General features: G+C 37.9%; 1 protein-coding gene across 4 annotated transcripts; it reads right to left on the bottom strand.

The window, feature by feature from the left end:
- Positions 1-167: 167 nt before the first annotated feature.
- Positions 168-25,041, bottom strand: LOC107832152 (uncharacterized). Of its 4 annotated transcripts, XR_012700180.1 has the most exons (9): positions 24,679-25,041; positions 18,501-18,899; positions 17,383-17,435; positions 16,882-17,277; positions 5,324-6,809; positions 4,697-4,791; positions 2,894-3,035; positions 2,237-2,336; positions 168-1,009 (listed from the first exon to the last, which is right to left on the bottom strand). XR_012700180.1 is itself a non-coding variant. In XM_016659958.2 (8 exons), the coding sequence occupies exons 1-8, from the start codon at positions 24,929-24,931 to the stop codon at positions 357-359; spliced, it is 3,477 nt and encodes a 1,158-aa protein (XP_016515444.2). In that variant the 5' UTR covers positions 24,932-25,041; the 3' UTR covers positions 168-356. The 4 variants fall into 4 exon arrangements, 2 of the variants coding, with proteins under 2 accessions (XP_016515444.2, XP_016515446.2); XM_016659958.2 differs by lacking the exon at positions 2,237-2,336; XM_016659960.2 differs by lacking the exon at positions 2,237-2,336 and having other exon boundaries at positions 17,373-17,435; positions 24,679-24,929.

Raw genomic sequence — 25,041 nt, forward strand, 5'->3', positions numbered from 1 at the left:
AAATGTCTCATACTTTTTGCTCAAACACTCTCTATATAACATTGTCCACGAACCAAACCACCCTAAGTTCATCTGTGTGGGGAGGGGGGGGGGGTGTTGGGGGGTATAGAGAGATGAGGGAGGGACAGACAAACCGACTCACTACGAAGTCAGTCAAATGAAAGATATCGGTACAAAAAGCAGACCACATTAGGATATTTGAATGTTGTTTTATCTTTATACACCTATGCAAACTCTTGTGATAGTCACTGCCTATTGTAAATCAAATTCTATTGTTAAACTCTAATAATGTCGCACTTTAGACTCTTGAAAGAAATACCTAATTCAGCAATTTAACCTGATCCAGAAGATCTAGGTCATCTCCAAGCCCCATCAATTTGCTCCTCATCATGATTTCTAACAATCCAAGCTCCTTCAGAAATTTCATCAAATAGCTGGCCCCAACCCCAACTCGAAAATCCCAAAAAGAACCAGAAATCATGGATAGACTGGTTTCCTAGCCTTAGCTCTTCTATGATGCTTATTGTGGCCCTATGGTCAAGAAAATAAACATTTGGTAATACTTCCATGGACTGATTAACAATATACTTTCTGGACAATGAAACGAGAGGCATTCCACGTTTCATAACAGGGCCACCGAAAGATAGAGGAGCCTCCTTCAGAAGCTGTAAGTTATCTTCAAGTTCATCAAGCGAGTCCCAGCTGATATGTTTGTTGACAATCAGACCTTGAAATCCTGTGCTTTGATTCACTTTCACAACAAGTACTTTCGATCCATCGAATGGGTGAACATTTAGAAGCTTCTCCGTAGCAACAAGGATGGAACCAACAATCACATGAAAGGATGTTTTCGCGGAGCTACTAAGAGGAGCTCTATTTTCGCTGAACTGAACATCTAACGTTGGTGGTCCTTCTTGAAGTATTATTTCATGCGGTAAGTTCTTAAATGGAGGAGCTTCTGCATTCATGTTATGATTTATCCCTGGTTCACCTTCACTCCACAGTATACCTGATGTAGGAAAAAGGGAATGGAAAAGCGCTAAATATACCCCTCTACTTTCAAATATTGTTTACCTGTACCCTTCGTTATACTATTGGGCTATCCATATACCGTCATACTTTGGAACAAAAATACCCCTATTGTCATACTTTGAAACAAAAATACCCCTATTTTGGATGGAGTGCCACGTGGCAACACCAGATTAAAACGACCCATTTCTTTTTTTTCGCCGATCCGTTTTTAAAAGAACCCACAACCCGACCCCTATTTCATTTTTTTCCAATTTTTTTTTTTTAAATTTCAGTTTTTAAAAAACGAAAATATTTTGTTAAAAAACAAAAAAAAATCTGTTTTTACAAATTTGTTTTTCCAGTTTTTGCAAAACAAAATTCTTTTAAAAAAATGAAAAAAAAATATTTTTCAAAAACGAAAATATTTTGTTGAAAATAATGTTTTCAGTTTTTAAAAATCGAAAATATTTTTTTTCTGTTTTATCTCTTTTTATCCCCATATTTATACACATTAATTTTGCTATATTACCCAAAATTACCCCCCACACACCCACCACTCTCTTCCTTTTTTTTCGTTACATATGTTAAATAAAATTTCATATACCTTATAAGAAAATCCTTTATTTATAGAACCCAAAGAAGCTAAAACCCTTTACAAAAAAAAAAAAATCAGTTTATAACAAAATATTTTCGTTTTTTAAAAACTGAAAACATTATTTTCAACAAACTATTTTCGTTTTTGAAAAATATTTTTTTTCATTTTTTCAGTTTTTTAAAAGAATTTTGTTTTGTAAAAACTGGAAAAACAATTTGTAAAAACAGAATTTTTTTTGTTTTGTTTTTTAACAAATATTTTCGTTTTTTAAAAACTGAAATTTAAAAAAAAAAAATTGGAAAAAAATGAAATAGGGGTCGGGTTGTGGGTTCTTTTAAAAACGGATCAGGTAAAAAAAATATGGGTCGTTTTAATCTTGATGTTGCCACGTGGGACTCCATCCAAAATAGGGGTATTTTTGTTTCAAAGTATGACAATAGAGGTATTTTTGTTCCAAAGTATGACGGTAGGGGTATGGATAGCCCAATAGTATAACGAAGGGTACAGGTAAACAATATTTGAAAGTAGAGGGGTATATTTAGCCCTTTTCCGTTGTCAATTTGACAAATTTGAAACATATAAAAAGAACTTTATGCAACTGCACTAATTGTAACTGGCAAAGCAAATGACCTGAAAAACTTATGATGATAGGTTTCACTGCAATCTGGATACTCCAGGAATCTTCCTTTAAACAGATACTACTTAATTGGTTATAGTTCTCTCCTTTTGCCTTCAGTGTAAAGGATAAAAATCTCTTTAATGTTTGACATGAAATGCAAACCAGTGACTTGTGGAATAAGAACAATAGAGGATTGAGCATATCTATATTTTTCAAACAAAAGACAAAGCAATCTCACAATTACTACAGGTGCTACAAGTTTTCTTTCCTAAACATGGGCGGCCAATTTCAATAATATTCTTGTAGATCTAGTAAGTGGTCGTTTAACTATTTTAAGAATTTATTCTGCTATATATCTATACTCTGCACAAAAATTAACATCCTCATATTTTGTAGGTTTCTTATCTTACCTAATGTTCGGTTCAGGCGTAATTTGAGTTAACTTTATTCTCAGTTTAGGAGACTTTAACACTGCTAGGACACAAAACAAAACCTATTTGTAAAAAAAAGAAGGCGTACACAATCTCCACATCTATTTTCCTGATAATGCTTTATTAGATACTCTCAAATATTGGTTCCAGCTCCCCCACTTTCTAGGTAAGTAACCACTTCCAACTTGAGTAAATGATATTTCTTAATAGTGCATATTTTCAAATCTGGAAACTCACCTTTCTCCTGAAGAAGACCGTAAAAGTGGCCCCCGTTGTGAGCAAGAAAGTCAATGATGTTAGATACTACTATATCTCCACCATAAGGGATAGCTTTCTTCCTCCCAGCTGGAAATAATAGTAGAGATGGATAAAGTTCCCTCTGCAAAATTGCAATGGACAAGCACAAGACAAAAATTAACACTTAAATACAAGTGGAGGCTTGATTGTGGACTGCTTAATTTGAGTTAAGAAGTACTAGAGTTTAGAGATTATAATAGCTTATAACTTTCCACCTGCATTTCACATACCAGGAAGAAACTTAGTAGAAGATTTCGGCGCGAAAGTGCATGATTTTCAGCCATTAGTTTTATTTGATTAACAGGATCACCCAACAGCAATGCTCTTCTGTAATTAGGGTAAATTTCATTTCAGAACAGCTGAGCATGTGAAGCACTTATCTTGGCACATCCCTAACTTCACAAAGATCTCAGCCCAAGCATGTGAAATAGTAAAAGCAGTGTCATCTACTTGCAAAAGGGTGAAAAGAAGGATGAGAAACCAGAGTGCAGAGGATTATTATCTGCGTGCCTTTGAACCCAACAATTTGGCAGCCATCTAACTTAAGTAAGCTAAGATGCTAATACTACAACAACAACAACAACAACAACAACAACCCAGTATAATCCCACAAGTGGGGTCTGGGGAGGGTAATATGTACGCAAACCTTACCCCTACCCCGAAGGGTAGAGAGGCTGTTTCCAGGAGATCCTCGGCTCAAAAAAGCAACAGGAGACGATATATTAGTACCATAAAAATGCATAATAAAATAACAGCAATATAGGAGATATGAAATACAGAATACGAAATACGAAATAGATGGCTGGTATAGTAAAAACTAGCAGGTAAAGCCCTGCATCAATAGACGAGCAATGACATTCTTAGTCTAACTCCTAACTGGCTAGTCTCACTCTATTGTGCTGTAGAAATATTCACAATTTTCCCCTAACCTACAACCTTAATGCTCGACCTCCATAATTCCCTGTCAAGGGCCATGTCCTCAGTAATCCTAAGTCGCGCCATGTCCTGTCTGATCACCTCTCCCCAATACTTCTTAGGTCGCCCTCTACCTCTCCGTGTGCCCACTACAGCCAGTCGCTCACACCTCCCTCACCGGTGCATCAGTGCTCCTCCTCTGAATGTGCCCGAACCTAGTAAGATGCTAATACTAGGGAAGTCGAAATGCATATTATACTGAAAAGTACTTATCAGCTAAGCATTTAAAGTATTCACAGTAATTTTTAGAAGGTTGTCATTACAGGATGGAAATGGCCACAAGGTAACTATTAACGCTACCAAAGCCAGATATTTTTAGTCTCACAAAAGATTTGCAGATTAATGAAGCCAAATATTTTTAGTCTCACAAAAGATTTGCAGATTAATGTAAGGACTTAACCAAGTGAAAGGGGGCAAATTCAAAACTGTGGAAACTTCAAGAAATCATGCCAGTTCCTAGATTTCCTTTTTTCTAACTAAGGATCCCTACAAGGTCTAATCCCTCTTCCTTTTTTCTTTGTTTATTTTATTTTATTTTATTTAAACTTTAGCTTTCATTTTTTTGGTGCTTCTGCATCTCCTTGATATGTTCTTATCAAATAATACCTCTTGTTTACTGATAAAAAAAAATGAGTGCTCAAGAAATGCGGCATGTCATAGTCACTGCAAATATGACCTTAGATTGATATACCTTGTAATTAGCAGTACAAACATAACAAGTATGCTAATGACATAATGACAAAAATTTTATATGAGTTGAATTCACACCTGAGCCGCAGATTTCAGGATTGGGCTGCAGTCATTTAATGTACAATCCATCAAGTAGATCATTGGAAACTTCAGGTTCGCATTGCTCGCCTCATCTGCCACAAATTTAACCACTTGACAATAAAACAAAGGATACTAAAATAAAGCAAACCAAGAGTATGTTTGCCATGACTGGTAAATCAACATTGCTCTTCACCGCGACCAAGACTCCGGCAAAGATGTGCAGAATATAACTGAAAGGAGGAGATAAGGCCTATGTTTGCATTAACTTGATTAATTTGTAATGCAGGATATCACCAGAACAAACTGAAATTAGCTTAGTTCTAATATTATTCTGTTTATTATTCTCTTTCATATGGACTAAGAGAGAGGATAGACATGGACCAAATAGCTTCTCAACTTTTAAAAAGCATTTAGAACACTTGTTTATTAACTTCTAGCAGATTTCTAGAATGAGATGAAATCATGTAGATGTTACGTTTTAAATGATATGATAGTTTAAAACAATTTTAACCATTATACATCCTTACAATCTTAATCCCGGGTATAGTTATATATACAAATTATTTTATATAAATTAATACATATGTTACCCAAAGAAGAGCAGAAATGGGCTAGACTGCTTACCCCTATTCAATGACAGTTTCTCATTCTTAAACCCATTCCTTAGGGTTTTAGTATATCCCTTGATTGCACGATACACTTCACGAACAACCAGTTCCATCCTCTGGCAAAACCCACACCAGCTATTGCTGAAAAGAACCAAAACATCCCTATCTCGAGAATTACCAGCATTTTTGGAATCAGACTGATTATAAAAGACCAGCTCATTGAACATATGCACTGTCACTCGAGGGATAGAATCAGCCTCGTGAAAATCCAGATTAACAAATGGTGGAATTGGAGCATCCCTAATTGTTGGAACAACATGCTCAGACTGTTGATATGGATGAAGACTTCCATTGAGAAAGCCATCAAGAAATTCAGATAGCAAAGTGCAGCTGAAATCTGTTTGCTCGCTTAAAACATAGTGTTGCTGCGAAGTGGGATCAATTAGTACCACAGATGGTATATTTGAACCTGACGTCAGAGCTCTAAGTCGTCTATAGTGACCATCGAGAAAGAAGAAGGAAGATCTGAAGTTTCTCTTTTCATTCTGCTCATCCAGCTTCTCGACTGTTTCCTCTGCACTAGGACTATTAGCAACCTCCATCATACCATCATGACCAAAGTTTACAGATTTTTGTGAACTTTCATCTTCAAGTAAATTGTTCTCATCATTTTGCAATTCAGTATTAACAGGTTTCATTTGTTCGATGTGTTTCCCTTCGTCAACATGCAGCATTTGATCCTTACCTGAATCAATAGGCCCTACTAGAGCACCTTCTAAAGGACAAAGTTCATCTGACTGGACTTCCGTGTGCACCAATATAGTTTCAGCATCTTTTTGGCTAACGTGAGAAGGCTTGGCTTTATTTGATTCAGATTGTTCATTGTATTGCTTCCCCAAAATGGCATCTTCATGCAGCTTTGCTTTTTTATCTGGATCAATAATACCTTCAGAAACACCTTCCACAAGGAGCTCCGAAGCCTTGTTCGACTGAACTTCTGTTTGACCTGGTAAAGCTTGAACAGTTTTGATGTCAAAATCTTCAGATAAAAGTTGAAATCCTGCATCTTTCGCAAGTGAGCTCAATTTCACTTCCTTCTTTTGCTGAAGTGCATATGCCAAGACTTCATGCAATGTACTCCCCTGTAGTCCCGAAACCAGATCTTCCAGGATGACTTGTTTTCCCTGGTTCAATACAACAATTGACATCTTGTCTTTGATATTTATTTTTTGAGATGCTGACAAAAGCCCTACTTTAGGGTGTTTGGAAGTACTTCTTGATGCTTGAAAAGCCTTAAGAGATGTCTTTTGCGATCTGAATGCTTTTGGTTCACTCATTTCATTTGACATCTGAATTTTCAGGGCAAACTCTCTAAATGAATCAAGAGCCTTCCTGCTCTTTTCTCTGATTCTAAAGGAGTCAGACGATCTATCAATGAAAAGAACAACCGATGGCTTATTTGCTGGAAGAGCATTCTCAAGATCATCCACATCATCCTCCAGCTGCATGGTAGGACATCTATGAATCAATATAGAATGACAGATGAATTAACTGAGAGAGCAACCACAATAGCACATAGAAAATTATGTCATCATGTATACACATATATATAAATACTGTCTCCAAGCCATCATCTGCTTGGACAATGACTTAAGTAGGTTCTCCTTTCAACGAGTTGTTAGCTGTGATGATTGACTACAATTCAACAGGTCATACCCAAAGTTTTATCAAAAGGAAAATTAATACCCATAGTTTTCATCATTCCTAGTTTTTCTCTTCCCTTAATTTTCCCTTCCAACTATAGCCTCCCTAGTCAAACTTCATCTCTCTGCAATATTGTCCTCCGTTCTTTCACAGAATTCTCTTTTTCATAAGATAAATAATTAATTAATTATGGGAAAATCAACCAATATACCAAAAAAAAAAATACAAAATAATATTATTCGGTACGAACGACATCCAATCTTCTATACAGCTAGAATTTTCATGAGTCAACGAAAAAGAAATTAAGAATGAGAAGTTATTCCTTCTCATCTCCTTCCACAAGATCCGCATGAATGCCAATGGCGCAACATCCAATGCTCTTCGACTTCTCTTCTTCTAAATGTCCAACCAGAGAGTGCGTCATTCACTATGCCCAACATCGCTTGTTGCAACCCGAACCATCACACATAAGCGAGCACCTGACAATGTACAAATCGCACATAAAAGCACTATGTAATCAACATCCAATGCTCTTCGACTTCTCTTCTTCTAAATGTCCAACCAGAGAGTGCGTCATTCACTATGCCCAACATCGCTTGTTGCAACCCGAACCATCACACATAAGCGAGCACCTGACAATGTACAAATCGCACATAAAAGCACTATGTAATTCTCCTTTTTGTCAAATTCTCAACTGTCAAGATTGCTCACCTTGCTCCCGCCCAAGTAAAAAAGCACACCTTTTTTCGTGCACCAGGGATCCAAACCGATAAGTGAGGAGAACCCGATTACTCCCTCACCAAGAGTTTATGATAACATGACTGTACTGATAATTATCCATTTCTTGTCATCCCCAGAATCCTCTCCTTCCATCTATTTTGATTTTATGATCTTCGGAGTTGTATTCAAGCACTACAAACCAACTTGTGTGATTATATCTGAATGATATTCTATTTTCCTTTTTTAATTAATCCCCAAGTGGAGAAACTTAAACACCAAGATAACATAATCCAAGCTGCTTGAGTCCTATCAATTAAGGCATGTTGTCTACACAAAACGATATATTCTTTTTTCTAAACCAAGGTCCTATCCAATTTATTAGCCGATCGCTTCCTGTTATTCGGGACCTCTTTTAGCCAACAATCTTCTCCTCCATACAGGCTGACAAAGGATGATGCACTCATAAGACAACTCAGATGTCCAAAAACTTAGCTTTCTCCTGTATGAAGACAGACTTGTTCATTCACTTATCTTGGCTGAAATGCACTTCACCTCTTCCAGTTTTCAGTTTATAATTTGTAACCCTTAAAAAACCTCTAAGTTTTCTCAATATACTCGAAACAAATTCAAGCTTATCGACCAAAATGAAATTGTTAAATCTTTTTCAAACAAACTAACGGCAAATGTAGCACATAGTCCCCTGTAATTTCAAGAATGAGCTTTTACACGAGCCAATATTATTTTTGACAAAATTGGCCTCCAAAGTTGTCTCCATGCCCACCCCAACGACCCCTCTGTAACACCCTGGAAAAAAATTTGAAGTACTTAGCGCTATTAAGAAAGTTGACGTGTGCTAATTATATTATTTTGTCTGCAAATGAGGACTATTAATATGATGGATATCAATTGGATATGATAATAAGTATACGAGGCATATTATAAGTGATTTGGGGTCTAAGGAGAGGCCTAAGTCCAAGCCAAGTTGAAAATTTTCATTATAGGCGAAAGTTTCGAATGAGCACGCACAAGACCAAACTTTGGACGAGAATATCTGAATAAATATAAGGAGTTGTGTGATGAACAACCTATCAAATGAAAGATTTTCGAATCTAGTTTGTAATGCTTCAAACCGTTCATCATTTGGACACTCCTACAAGAAGTTATGACCAAATTACCAAATGCTGCTGAAAATTGTACTACCGCACCGCCCCATGCGGCGCCCGGTGCGCCGCGCCTATAGGGAATTCCAGAATGATTCGAAATTTAATTTCCAAACACAATTTGCACAGCCGCCCCATGCCCCGCGGTGTCTCACGCGCCGCGGATGTACAAAAATGGGTTTTTAAAACCCGAACTCCATTTCATTTAACTCGTTTGGGGTTTGTTTTTTTGGGATATTCTGGTGCTTTTAGAGAGAGGAAGAAGCTCAAGTGCCTTGTTCATCAAAAATCTTGTCCAATCCTTGAAATCCAACAAGAAATCCCTCAAGATCTTCATCTAAGAGGTAAGGATCTATACACTAGACCTTAATTTCGAGTTTGGGGTATAAGATGGGTTATTGTGATATGATTCTTGGGTGTAATAGTATTATGTATGCATGCATGTACAAATTAGGTTTGTGGGAAGATTGTTGAACACAAATAAGTAAAGATTGGGTTGGGGAATGAGGGAAATCTTGTAGAACAGCTTTGAAATAAACATGCACAACTAGTGTTTGATAAAATGCTCAAATGAGCTAGAATTATGATCATCTTCCTAATTTTGGTTCAGATTGTTATGTTTCTAAAATAGATTGAAGTTGCTAAGAGTCCTGGAATTTTGTAAGAATTTAAGGAAAGCTCAATCGAGGTATGTTGGCTAAACTTTCTCTCTTAGAATCGAATTCCATAAATGTTTTCGTAAGTTCAAGTATGTTGGCTCAAAATATCTAATTTCTATATTCCGAGTTATTACCTATAAACTGACTATTCCGAAATGAGCCTTATGAATGAAGATATATGACCAAAGTATGGATTGCGTGTTAAAATGTTACGACTTTGTGTCGTGTTTCAAATGAAGGCTTGTATGCCAAATTGTGTGAGAAAGTTTGATATGATTAAAGCTCATAATTGCTGATATGTATACCTAAAGTCTTGATGGGAAATGTATTGTTTGGTAAAATATAAAGATGTTTGGAAGTGAAATAAGTGCATTGTGGAATATGAAATACGGCCATTGCGCCATGAAAGAAGAATCGTATGTATGGCCAAAAAGAGCAAATAAATTAATGATGTTGTGAGAAGCTAAAGGTACCAATGAAACTAAGTACGAAATGAAAGGTTTATTGTGTATAATATGTGAAATCTATGGACGGGCTATGAAACGCATAGGTGTATAATATAATATGTGGACCCTATGGACGGGGCTATGAAACGCATATGTGTATAATATAATATGTGGAACCTGTGGACGAGCTATGAAACGCATAGGTGTATAATATAATATGTGGAACCTATGGACGGGCTATTAAATAAAAGGTTTATTCTGTATAATATGTGGACCCTATGGACGGGCTATGAAACGCATAGGTATATAATATAATATGTGAACCCTATGGACGAGCTATGAAACACATAGGTGTATAATATGATATGTGAACCCTATGGACGGGCTATGAAACACATATGTGTATAATATAATATGTGGACCCTATGGACGGGCTATGAAACGCATATGTGTATAATATAATATGTGGAACCTGTGGACGGGCTATGAAACGCATAGGTGTATAATATGTGGACTCTATGGACGGGCTATGAAACGCATAGGTGTATAATATAATATGTGGACCCTATGGACGGGCTATGAAACGCATAGGTGTATAATATAAATATGGACCCTATGGACGGGCTATGAAACGCATAGGTGTATAATATGATATGTGAACCCTATGGACGGGCTATGAAACGCATAGGTATATAATATAATATGTGGATCCTATGGACGGGCTATGAAACACATAGGTGTGTAATATAATACGTGGACCCTATGGACGGGCTATGAAACGCATAGGTATATAATATAATATGTGGACCCTATGGACGGGCTATGAAACGCATAGGTGTATAATATGATATGTGAACCCGATGGACGGGCTACGAAACGCATAGGTGTATAATATGATATGTGAACCCTATGGACGGGCTACGAAACGCATAGGTGTATAATATGATATGTGAACCCTATGGACGGGCTATGAAACGCATATGTGTATAATATAATATGTGAACCTTACTAACTGTCTCTAAAACGTATATGTGCATAATAAGAAAGGACCGAATGGTTTGTGGAGATGCCTATTTAACACAAACGGTAGGTGGTTTCTATTTCGTTGCCCTTGCTTATACATGTTGTTGTGATTACATTATATTTTGTATCCCACGTATAGTTCATATGGTTGAATCGGCCCCAAGGAAGTTCAGAGTGAGGTAAGTATAATAAAAACCTGAAATGTAAATCCATGAGGCATTTTATAGTTGCTTTACGTACTATGATTTCCTTTCTTATGTGGGTATTCTATTTTGAAAGAGGACTTCTAGCTATACATACTAGTGCTATTCGACGGCACTAACGTCCCTTTTGCCGGGGGCTAAAGATACAGGTGATCCCACAGCAGGCGACATCAATCAGTGATAGCAGTGCACTCTTTCCAGCTGACTTGGTGAGCCCCAATTCTTTTCAGGGTCCTATATCTTGTGTTTCTCATGTACTTTGTATTTTGAGGTATAACCGGAGCCTTGTTGCCGGTATTTCCATGTTACTCTCCAGTTGTATTTAGAGTCTCCGTAGACAGGTTGTGGGTGGTGTTTGATATTGGGAACTGAACTAGAAATGTTGGTATTTGCTAAACATGTTCTTAACGAATGTACTAAAACTTGTAATATTTTGAAAATTATGAATGAAGTTGCTAATGGAAATGAAATGGAAGTCGTTAATGATAAATTTACAAAGTATGATATTCATGAATTAGTTTGGGTAGAATGAAACCTAACAGGCTTGCTCAGTCGGGTTCACTCGGTTGAGCGCCGGTCGCGCCCTTCGGTTTTTGGGGTGTGACAAACTTGGTATTAGAGCCTAAGGTTTTAAAGTGTCGTAGGATGTCTCGGAGCCGTGTCTAGTAGAGTCCTTATCGGTGTGTTATCGACCACATCTATACGTTGGAGGCTTCTTGAGCATTTAGAAATAACACCCTTCTTTGATATTCTGGATCGTGCGGCAAAATCCGTAAGTATAAGAGGCCACATTGAAGGCCGAAAGTGTTGTGGAAACAAGGTATTTTCTCTTGATTGTATAGCAATTGGTTTTGACTTGAAAGGTACCTTCTAGGTATTATGATTTAGAAATGTGCAGTTCATGTCCAGGTGTCTTTATGATAATGGAGTGCTTGTAATGCTGAGATTAGTATTATTGATATATACGTTGTGGTACTTTGTCTCGTTGTGCATGTGTTTTTAGTATGGTTTCGGTGGTTCTCTGGCAGGTGGATAGGCCTAGTTACAAAGGAGACTGCCGAAATTTTTGAAAAATTTAGGAGTTAGTCAAAATTTAGGGACTTGAGGTAGGTGAGAAGAAAAGAGATATATTACGTTAGGCGTTTAGAGCGGACTCTACTTCTCATTCGAGGACGAACGATCCTAAGTGGGGGAGAATGTAACACCCCGGAAAAAACATTTGAAGTACTTAAGCGCTATTAAGAAAGTTGACGTGTGCTAATTATATTATTTTGTGTGCAAATGAGGACTATTAATATGATGGATATCAATTGGATATGATAATAAGTGTACGAGGCATATTATAAGTGATTTGGGGTCTAAGGAGAGGCCTAAGTCCAAGCCAAGTTGAAAATTTTCATTATAGACGAAAGTTTCGAATGAGCACGCACAAGACCAACTTTGGACGAGAATATCTGAATAAATATAAGGAGTTATGTGATAAACAACCTATCAAATGAAAGATTTTCAAATCTAGTCTGTAACGCTTCAAATCGCTCATCATTTGGACACTACTACAAGAAGTTATGACCAAATTACCAAATGCTGCTCAAAATTGTACTACCGCGCCGCCCCATGCGGCGCCCGGTGCGCCGCGCCTATAGGGAATTCCAGAATGATTCGAAATTTAATTTCCAAACACAATTTGCACAGCCGCCCCATGCCCCGCGGTGTCTCATGCGCCGCGGATGTACAAAAATGGGTTTTTAAAACCCGAACTCCATTTCATTTAACTCGTTTGGGGTTTGTTTTTTTGGGATATTCTGGTGCTTTTAGAGAGAGGAAGAAGCTCAAGTGCCTTGTTCATCAAAAATCTTGTCCAATCCTTGAAATCCAACAAGAAATCCCTCAAGATCTTCATCTAAGAGGTAAGGATCTATACACTAGACCTTAATTTCGAGTTTGGGGTATAAGATGGGTTATTGTGATATGATTCTTGGGTGTAATAGTATTATGTATGCATGCATGTACAAATTAGGTTTGTGGGAAGATTGCTGAACACAAATAAGTAAAGATTGGGTTGGGGAATGAGGGAAATCTTGTAGAACAGCTTTGAAATAAACATGCACAACTAGTGTTTGATAAAATGCTCAAATGAGCTAGAATTATGATCATCTTCCTAATTTTGGTTCAGATTGTTATGTTTCTAAAATAGATTGAAGTTGCTAAGAGTCCTGGAATTTTGTAAGAATTTAAGGAAAGCTCAATCGAGGTATGTTGGCTAAACTTTCTCTCTTAGAATCGAATTCCATAAATGTTTCCGTAAGTTTAAGTATGTTGGCTCAAAATTTCTAATTTATATATTCCGAGTTATTACCTATAAACTTGACTATTCCGAAATGAGCCTTATGAATGAAGATATATGACCAAAGTATGGATTGCGTGTTAAAATGTTACGACTTTGTGTCATGTTTCAAATGAAGGCTTGTATGCCAAATTGTGTGAGAAAGTTCGATATGATTAAGGCTCATAATTGCTCATATGTATACCTAAAGTCTTGATTGGAAATGTATTGTTGGTAAAATATAAAGATGTTTGGAAGTGAAATAAGTGCATTGTGGAATATGAAATACGGCCATTGCGCCATGAAAGAAGAATCGTACGTATGGCCAAAAAGAGCAAATAAATTAATGATGTTGTGAGAAGCTAAAGATACCAATGAAACTAAGTACGATATAAAAGGTTTATTGTGTATAATATGTGAAACCTATGGACGGGCTATGAAACACATAGGTGTATAATATAATATGTGGACCCTATGGACGGGCTATGAAACGCATAGGTGTATAATATAATATGTGGAACCTGTGGACGGGCTATGAAACGCATAGGTGTATAATATAATATGTGGAACCTGTGGACGGGCTATGAAACGCATAGGTATATAATATGATATGTGGACCCTATGGACGGGCTATGAAACGCATAGGTATATAATATGATATGTGGACCCTATGGACGGGCTATGAAACGCATGTGTATAATATAATATGTGGACTCTATGGACGGGTTATAAGACACATAGGTGAATAATATGATATTTGAATCCTATGGACGGGCTATGAAACGCATATGTGTATAATATAATATGTGGACCCTATGGACGGGCTATGAAACGCATAGGTGTATAATATAATATGTAGAACCTATGGACGGGCTATGAAACGCATGTGTATAATATAATATGTGGAACCTATGGACGGGCTATGAAACACATAGGTGTATAATATGTGGACTCTATGGACGGGCTATGAAACGCATAGGTGTATAATATAATATGTGGACCCTATGGACGGGCTATGAAACGCATAGGTGTATAATATAATATGTGGACCCTATGGACGGGCTATGAAATGCATAGGTGTATAATATGATATGTGGACCCTATGGACGGGCTATGAAACGCATAGGTATATAATATAATATGTGGACCCTATGGACGGGCTATGAAACGCATAGGTGTATAATATGATATGTGAACCCTATGGACGGGCTACGAAACGCATAGGTGTATAATATGATATGTGAACCCTATGGACGGGCTACGAAACGCATAGGTGTATAATATGATATGTGAACCCTATGGACGGGCTATGAAACGCATAGGTGTATAATATAATATGTGAACCTTACTAACTGTCTCTAAAACGTATATGTGCATAATAAGAAAGGACCGAATGGTTTGTGGAGATGCCTATTTAACACAAACGGTAGGTGGTTTCTATTTCGTTGCCCTTGCTTATACATGTTGTTGTGATTACATTATATTTTGTATCCCACGTATAGTTCATATGGTTGAATCGGCCCCAAGGAAGTTCAGAGTGAGGTAAGTATAATAAAAACCTGAAATGTAAATCCATGAGGCATTTTATAGTTGCTTTACGTACTATGATTTCCTTTCTTATGTGGGTATTCTATTTTGAAAGAGGACTTCTAGCTATACATACTAGTGCTATTCGACGGCACTAACGTCCCTTTTGCCGGGGGCTAAAGATACAGGTGATCCCACAGCAGGCGACATCGATCAGTGATAGCAGTGCACTCTTTCCAGCTGACTTGGTGAGCCCCACCTCTTTTCGGGGTCCTGTATCTTGTGTTTCTCATGTACTTTGTATTTTGAGGTATAACCGGAGCCTTGTTGTCGGTATTTCCATATTACTCTCCAGTTGTATTTAGAGTCTCCGTAGACAGGTTGTGGGTGGTGTTTGATATTGGGAACTGAACTAGAAATGTTGGTATTTGCTAAACATGTACTTAACAAATGTACTAAAACTTGTAATATTTTGAAAATTATGAATGAAGTTGCTAATGGAAATGAAATGGAAGTCATTAATAATAAATTTACAAAGTATGATATTCCTGAATTAGTTTGGGTAGAATGAAACCTAACAGGCTTGCTCAGTCGGGTTCACTCGGTTGAGCGCCGGTCGCGCCCTTCGATTTTTGGGGCGTGACACCCTAGCCCAAAAACTCTTGTGACCCTGCTCTTACCACAACCCCACTCTCTCAAACCCCATACTCCCTTCCCACCTCCCAGCAATCCTCCATGAAATCCAAAGCCACTCTCATATTCATAGAATCATAGTAAAAAAAGAAAGCAAATCCGTGAAAAACTATTTTGAATAAAAACCCTTTAAGATATAATTAAGTAAACAGAAGTGTGTTATCTCTAACAGCTTAAGCTTTTAGAAGAGATAGCACACGTTTTGAGATGATACCGCAAGCAGGTAGAAAAGGATACTTCTCCATTCAAAAGAAAAGAAAAATTCTACTGAAGTCTTGAAATTTTTATTGATTGACAAAAAAAAACCTGCAAAAAAGATGAATACGAAAAGTAGAGAACCCTCATACAAAGATATAATTCTACGGGAAATGCAGACATTTATTTATACTATCAAGAATATCCCCATTCAAGGAGTTCAAATGTTAGTAACTAGAAAAATCCACAACAACAACAACAACCCAGTGGAATATCACAAGTAGGGTTTGAGAAGGGCAGAGTGTATGCAGACCTTACCGCTATCCTGAGAAGGTAGAGGATGTTTCCGATAGACCCTTGGCTCAAGAAATATGAAAAGAAATAGTAAAAGACTAAAAGAAAAAGGGCAGCACGGTGCACTAAGCTCCCGCTATGCGGTGGGTCTGGGAAAGGGCCGGACCGCAAGGGTCTATTGTACGCAGCCTTACCCTACATTTCTGCAAGAGGCTGTTTCCACGGCTCGAACTCGTGACCTCCTGGTCACATGGCAGCAACTTTACCAGTTAAGCCAAGACTCCCCTTCATGAACAGAAACAGTATAAACAACTAATATCAACAAAGAGGGGCAGTGAGATAGTAACAACAATCATGGAGCCAGAAAAAAAAAAGATAGAAGGAAGCAGTAGCAACAAGTAATAACAACAGCAAATACTAAGAAACAGAAGCGCAAGATAAGAGGGAAAAAGCATGAAATACTAGCAATCTAAGACAAGAAAAACTACCAGACTAACCCTAATACCATCGGTACGGAACAAAAATAAGCTCGACTACCTACTACCTTTCTACCCTAACTAGAAAAATCTAGAGAGTGAGATTTTATACAAAGATTATCAAGAATGTAAAGCACAAGTTTTCACTTGCCTCTGCAACTGGCCAAGCTTGAATTTTGGCAAAAGCTTTGAGATCATCACCTTCTCTGAGAACCTTCAAACAACTGAGGCATCCAGCAAAATGCAATGTCACCAGCCATGATCCAGAATCCTTAATGTTCAGTGATGAAAGCAACGCTCTATCAAGAACCAGACCGAATCTTAGCCTTTCAGGAGGAAGAAATAAGTCTCTCGCAACAGTTAAAAACTTTGGTAAGAATGATTCGAAATGTTGGAATTCATCAATTTTACAGGAAGCCCCACTATTAAGGCTCATATTCTCAGCCGCGAGGAAAGCACTATTGTTTGCTGAGGTAAACTCGCTAAGCCAAGGCATGTCACTAAATCGATTGTCAACACCGCAATCCATATTCGCATTTTCCAATCCCTAATGTTAGAAACAAAATACAGGTAAAGCCATTAAGCAATATGGGTTTCACAATTCTAAAAACAGTTTCATAGTCATAAGCACTAAGAAGCTACCATCTGCCACCTGATTTTCATTCTCTTTAGCTGCAATTGTTCCATTAAACTGTTCGTGAAATCCTGTTTCGAATAAGCGCGTCAGTTTAGAACTTCCCATGCCATCATTCAAGTGCGAAATAGAAGAAGAAAGAAAAAAAGGCAAAGAGAAATTATGATACCATTAAATGTTTATCCGCATGATAGATTAGCCCCGCTTAATCACATATCATTTGCATTTATCAAATTCCAAGTTCTAGATACTAAGAATGAATGATACAAGCAATCACATAAAGAAAAAACTAGAAAATGGATTCTGCAAAGTGTTGTACCACCCAAGAAAAAAGCATTTTCTCACTTCAAGGCTCATAAAGACTTATAATACTAAAAGCTCTAAGTAATTGAGTCCTTCTGGTGGCCCACCATCCAATATGTCTAGAATCAAAAGATTTTAGCATGTTCACAAGTAGGTGATAGATAGAGAGGATACAACAGGATAGCAACTTCAATCACAATATTGAAGGGAATCAACGTCTTTCCCAATTTTAAATCGCCAACAAGGACACATGTCCTTTACAGAACCTAAATATTTAGACATAGAAAGTTCCTACACTTCAGTTTTAGAATGTCACTTTAGTGCTCAAGCAGATTAAATTATGTTATCCATGAGAATTAAGCCCTTTGAATTGTTAATATGTAATGACTACTTGACCTTTAAATTATAACAACAATAACAATAACGATAATGACAGAAGTATCCTTTACATTAGGAAGTCAAAGACTTCCGCACCTTCATTAAAGTATAACTAAGACCAGCAAATCGTACTATCTTATTGATGAACAGTTCCCCTTGGATGCTTAAATATGGACAGAACCAATCATTTAGTTTAAATTTTAGAAAGCATGACGTGTTAAATGAACACATTGTTAAGTAAACTAAGAACTTTGAAAGTATTAGAAAGATCAATGAAATTGTTTCAGTTAGCATGGCTCTACCTTTTTTTTGTTCTTGGATAGGTCATTTCAGTATCCTTCATGAGGCAATTTCATTTTTTTTTATAAAGTTCACGAGGCAATTTCATTTTATAAAAATTATTCACCTTCCATTACTGGAAATAAAGCAACAAAAACCAGAAGTGAAGACTTTACCAAAACCACGTTCGCTGTTGTTATTGCCACCTTTAGCTAGCAATTTCTGGGTCCATCCACAAAATTCAGAAAGAATCAAAGCCTTATCAGTTGAACCAAGAAAATTTTCTAAGTCTTCGGGTGTCTTTAAAATTTTGAATGGAAGCTGTTCTGGCAACAGTGACATAACATAATATAAAGATGACAATATGTTCTGCACTCGAAGTCTTCCCAGATACTTGTGGGGGTGTGAGTGATGATAATAAAATATTGTTATTCCCTCATCAGCTCCAACTGCATCTGCCAGCATTCTCTCACTGCTCCTATATAATACCATCAGCTTCAGTGAACCAAATCTCCCTTGGTCATGAGCAACTACATCAGCCAATTCCTTCATAAGGGACCGAGACTCACCAGACCCTGATCAATAAGGAAACTCATCAGACAATATATTAGAAGTACAAAAGGATCTGATAAAATATGGTTGCACCCACCTGTCCCATTCACTAGGTCTCCAACAAAATAAATTCTAATCAGCTTTTGGTAGTCATAGAACTAAAGGATGGGTAGAAAAGCAAAGTATTAAACTAAAAATAGAAAGATGAAAATTGTACAAATATTAACAAAAAGTAGTCTCACAAAAGGATTCAGTCACTAATTTTAAATCAAACCATGACAAACTGTCTCAGAACAGTGAGAACCAACTGGAACCATGGATGCTAAACCAACAACAACAACAAAAGAAAAACCAGTATATTCCCACAAGTGGGGTCTAGGGAGGGTAGTGCGTACGCAGACCTTACCCCTATCTAGTGAAGGTAGAGAGGTTGTTTCCAACAGACCATCAGCTTAGAAAGAGTGAGAAGAAGAAGAGGAAGAAGGGGGGGGGGGGGAATAGAAGTACTAAACACTAACAACAGGAAATACGATACAGAAGCGAATAGCGAATTAAATCGCATGACGAAGTAACAATTTACTTACGCATATGCACGAACCTGAGTGCTACTAAAGTAACTAGTAAGAAAAGGAGAAACTTACAACTACCTACTAACCTTCTACGCTAATCCTCGACCTCCATACCTTCCTATAAAGGGTCATGTTCTCAGTAAGTTGAAGCAGCGTCATATCATGTCTAATCATCTCTCCCTAATACTTCCTTGGCCTACCTCGACCTCTTCTCAAACCCGTCATGGCCAGCCTTTCACATCTCCTGACAGGAGCAACAATGTTTCTCCTTTTTATGTGTCCGAACCATCTCAGCCTCGACTCCCGCATCTTGTCCTCCACAAAGGCCACTCCCACTTTGTCCCAAATATCTTCATTTCTAATCTTATCTCTCCTGGTATACCCACTCTTCCATCTCAACATCCTCATTTCTGCTACTTTCATCTTCTGCACATGTGAGTTCTTAATTGGGCCAAAACTCCGCCCCATACAGCATAGTTGGTCGGACCACCACTTTGTAAAATTTACCTTTAAGTCTTGGCGGCACATTCCTATCACATAAGACGCCGGACGCAAGCCTCCATTTCATTCATCCCGCTCCAGTACGATGTGCGACATCCTCGTCAATCTCCCTGTTACCCTACATAAAAGACCCGAGATACTTGAAACTATCTTTCTTGGGGATAACTTGAGTATCAAGCTTCACATCCATGTGTGACTCATGAGCCTCGTCATTGAACTTGCACTCTAAGTATTTTGTCTTAGTCCTGCTCAACTTGAAACTTTTAGACTCCAAGGTCTACCTCCAAACCTCCAACCTTGCATTGACCCCGCTTTGCGTTTCGTCGATCAACACTATATCATCGGGAAATAGCATGCACCATGGCGCTTCCCTCTGTATGTGCTGCGTCAGCACGTCCATCGTCAAGGCAAATAAAAACGGGCTAAGAGCCGATCCCTGGTGCAACCCCATCACAACTGGAAAGTGCTAAGAGTGTCCCACAGTACTCACTCGAGTATTAACACCATCGTACATATCCTTAATCACCTTAGTGTACGCTATCGAAACGCCGCTAACCTCCAGACACCTCCACAAAACTTCTCTCGGCACTTTATCGTACACTTTTTCAAGGTCGTTAAACACCATGTGTAAGTCCTTTTTCCTTTCTCTATATTGCTCCACTAATCTCCTTACCAGATGAATAGCTTCTGTAGTTGATCGCCCCAGCATGAATCCGAACAGGTTCTCGAAAATAGACACGTTCCTCCTCATCCTGACTTCCACCAACCCTCTCCCAAATCTTCATAGTGTGGCTCAACAGCTTTATACCCTATAATTGTTGCAATTTTGGATATCACCCTTGTCCTTGTACAACGGAACCATCATACTCCACCTCCATTCCACGAGCATCCTTTTTGTCTTAAAAATGACAATAAACAACCTAGTGAGCCACTCCAAGCCTGCTCGACCCACGTTCTTCAAAAACTCCAGTGGAATTTCGTCTGGCCCCGTCGCTTTGCCCCTACTCATCTTGCGCATAGCCCCTTCCACCTCCTTCACCTTGATACGCCTACAATACCCAAAATCCCACCGACTCTCGAGTGCTCCAACTCCCCAGCACAATACTTTTGTCCCCCTTCTCGTTCAACAGTCTATAGAAGTACGTCTGCCATCTACGTCTAATATGTGCCTCGTCCATCAATACTTTGTCGTCCTCATCTTTAATACACTTCACCTGGTCCATGTCACAGGCCTTCCCCTCCCTCACCTTGGCCAACCGGTACAACTTCTTGTCTCAATATTTGCTCCCGAGTTCCTCGTATAGACGCCCAAACGCCACGGTCTTAGCCGCCGTGACCGCTAATTTCGCCTCCTTTCTTGCCTTGTTATAACACTCCCGATACATCCTCTTTTCCTCCTCATCTGTACTCTCTACTAGCTTCGGATAAGCTGCTTTCTTTGCTTCCACTTTACCTTGGACCCTTCCATTCCACCACTAGTCCCCATTGTGGCCCCTAGGATAGCCCTTCGTAACCCCTAAGACCTCTATCGCAGCTTCCCAATGCAATTTGCGATCGTGGCCCACATAATAGTTGCATCTCCCCTACTCTCCCAAGCCCTCACAGCCAGCAACCTCTTCCCCAACTCTTGAACTTTGTCCTTAGTCAAAATTACCCCACTTGATCTTAGTTTGCCTGCACACCGCCCTCTTTCTCTTGCTCCTTTTGATCTCCAGGTCCATTACTAGAAGTCTATGTTGGGTCGTGATGTTCTCACTCGAGATGACCTTGCAATCAGTGCATAAACCTTTATCACATTCTTTGTAGAGGAGGTAATCAATCTGGGTCTTGGCTACTTAACCATGGGTGCTTAGCCAGATAGGGAATAAAGTTCAGCGGCTAATGATGGGTTTAGGGTTTAGGGTTCAAAGCTATCTATCATATGCAAAAAGTTGTTCATTTCCTCCAATTCTCGATCGTTGCACTTTCTTCCAAAGGGAAATGATCCATGCTTGAGTAGACCAATAATATTCCACTGTGGCACCATGATTATTTACTATGCTGAAAATACTAGGGACTGATGTTTGAGGGGTGTATGTCTCAACCATCTTTCTTTCAAAAATAAAGTTTTTTACCATCGCCTGTTTTCATGTAAATGTGTTCTGAGAACATATCCATAAGTTTCTGATATGTTCCCGATTCCGAACTTCATAGGAATGACTCGGCATTATTGTCATTCAAGAATTTCCCATCTTGTAATTCTTTCCAATCCCATTTTGTCATTGCAAAATCTCCATAACCACTTCTCTTTCTCTCCTTCTCTTTCTTTTCCCTTCTTTGTCTTCCTCTCTTTGCCTTGGTTAACGATTCTTATTGTATTTGACAATTCGGCACAATTCTCACACCCACATCCTTGTTGCGTCAAAACTGGTCACCAACGCCAGATGTGGAGGATATGTGCAATGTAGAAAGACCTTAATAGACCAAATAATCAATAATATTCATAACCCTCCGGAATACTCTTGAATATAGATCTTTAAGCCAGAAAATTTTTCAAAAATCATAAAGATGGACTATATATAATTATAATAAAATGCGCAATCATAAAAGAAGGAGTAATATCAACTACAACTATGACGCCTTAATCCAAGCAAGTTAGGATCAACTATATGAATCCTCACTAACATATTGCTCCATTTAAGCTCATCTTAGACTCATACTATACAACAACAACAACAACAATAATAATAATAAAGCACTAGAAGTCCTCTATAGTTTTCCCTGGCATATAAATTTCATCTAAAAAGACTCCTACAAAATATAAAACCTAAAGTAAACATACTGACATGACTAAAACAAAGTCCCAACTTATGGGTATCACATACATAGATCTTATTTTCCATCATGCACTTTTTTCTGCTAGGTCTACGTGGATTCCAAGAGATTTAGGTCTTTCGAAACAACATCCTTCCACGTGATTTTTGGTCTACTTCGGAATAAAAGGAGATAATAACATCAGGAAAAAATAAAAATGATTAACCTTCACCTTCCAGCCACCTACTGATCAGCGGTAGGGCAACCAACACTCTCGTTTCTTTTAATAATCGAGAAATCTCTATGAGTCAAATGATCCAACCTCAATTGGGCCATAGTTGCAACTCGCGATACCAGGCTTCAATCAGCAGCAGGGTTGGAACTTTTGACGTACGCTCTATCCCCACATCTTGCGTCAAATCCTTATCGGTGAAACGAAGACTTGAGGACTCAACTAACGTTCTTACCATCTTGTCTTAAGAGACGTATGACAAATCCATCACCTTTTTAATAAACTCACTAAACGTTTATTAAACAACGATATTTATAAGAGTAAAGCTTTAATCTTTTTATTATCCATGTGGTCGGTTAGTTTAGTAACAACACAAAGAACATCGTCAACTTAATCAAACTCCTGCAGAAAGAAATAATGATGATGAAAGCAACTCTGGCTAATGAATAATTGTCATATGTATTCTACCTCCTTCCTAATAAAGTAGAATTACAAATTTGGTTCATAGCTTACATGAAGCATTGTCCTTTGACTTCTTTTTCAAAATATTCATACCTCATGGACCTAAACCTAGTCTAGCATTCTAGAAATAGTCACCCAGACACCAAATCATTCTTTAGAAAGTAAAAGGATTTCCAGGAATGATACTTTCCTGTGATTCTAGCCACCGGCACTCATAACCATCAAGTCTGGATTAACTTCTCTAAGGCAAACTGTTTGTAATAAGTTATTCTCTCACTTCTTCTCGTTGGTTTCCCAAGACCTGGTAACTCTAACCCTTTTCCTCCTGCTATTCTTTTTCTAGAAACTCAACCAATTTTGCTTCATTTTCAAACGTCTACTTTTACACTTTTGGTTCCACCTATTCTTCACACCAAAAAATATTCTTTTTTCTCTCGCTTTTTATTTTGTTGTTTTCAACCATGATATCTTCTTTATACTTCAATTCGACTTCTTTTCAAACTACCATTCTGCCTCCTTTCAGCAATTTTTTTTCTCTTTATATTTCTCATCTCTTTTTGCAACCCCTCCAAATCGCTTAAACACAAGCAAACAAACTACAACTCTGAAAATACACAGAATGGTACAAGTTAGAATTCTGATGGCAAAAACGCTTACTGTATTACCCTACCAAAAGCTGACTGTACAGTGAACTTTCACCATGAACTTTGGTTAATTAACCAGATCATTTCCCACAATTTGACATTGCAACGCTCTAGGTTCAGAATGTATGCAACAACAACTAGTACTAGTCTCAGTCCTAAACAGGTTAGGGTCGGTTACATAAATCCTCATCGACCACGTTGCTCCATTTAAATCAACTTATGCCAATATAATGTAAATAAAATAAAATGGATTAGAAATACGTTCACACAAAGCATACTTAACAAAATATCTTAAACAAGGACGCTAAATCACTTCTAAGGTACCTCCCTGTCAGCAACTCTTCACACCATAAAATTGTACTTGATATACAAACATCCACGCAATAAATTTACATATCAATTTAGAACAAGATTCAAAATCAGGTCGTCAGTCTTGTAGAAAAGCCCCCAATTTTAAGAACAACAAAATGAACCCTTCCTACATGAGTCAGGTCAACATCTATATCAGTCCTAATGCACTACAAGCTAAGCAAAGCCTTTATTTGCAGCAAATATTTGATAAGAAAAGTCTTGAAAGTGGAAAGACAAAAGTGGGGATTACAAGGGACAGTGACCAAAAGAAGAAGATGGGGATGGAGGCGAATCTGGGAAGAGTAGTTCAGCTTCGACAGGATCTCCCATTCCACTAACGATTGACCGCTGCCGGATTCTGCTGCACCGGGCAGAAGAAACGCCGCCGCCGGCAGTAGCAGTAGAATCAGTAGGACTCTAATATTCGTCATTTTCTGTCGAAAATTTCTCAGGTTGCCAACCAGCTCATTTTTTACTTTCATTGAGACAAATGAAAAGGACATTATCAGGGAAGAAAAAAGCTCATTATAGTGTTTGTTATTTTCATGGAAAATATTTTTCTGAAATTTTTTCTTTTTTGAAAAATAAGTACTTTTATTTATTTTTTGTTTTT

Source organism: Nicotiana tabacum, chromosome 16 (genome assembly GCF_000715075.1).
Source record: "Nicotiana tabacum cultivar K326 chromosome 16, ASM71507v2, whole genome shotgun sequence".
In the NCBI taxonomy this organism is placed as follows: Eukaryota; Viridiplantae; Streptophyta; class Magnoliopsida; order Solanales; family Solanaceae; genus Nicotiana; species Nicotiana tabacum.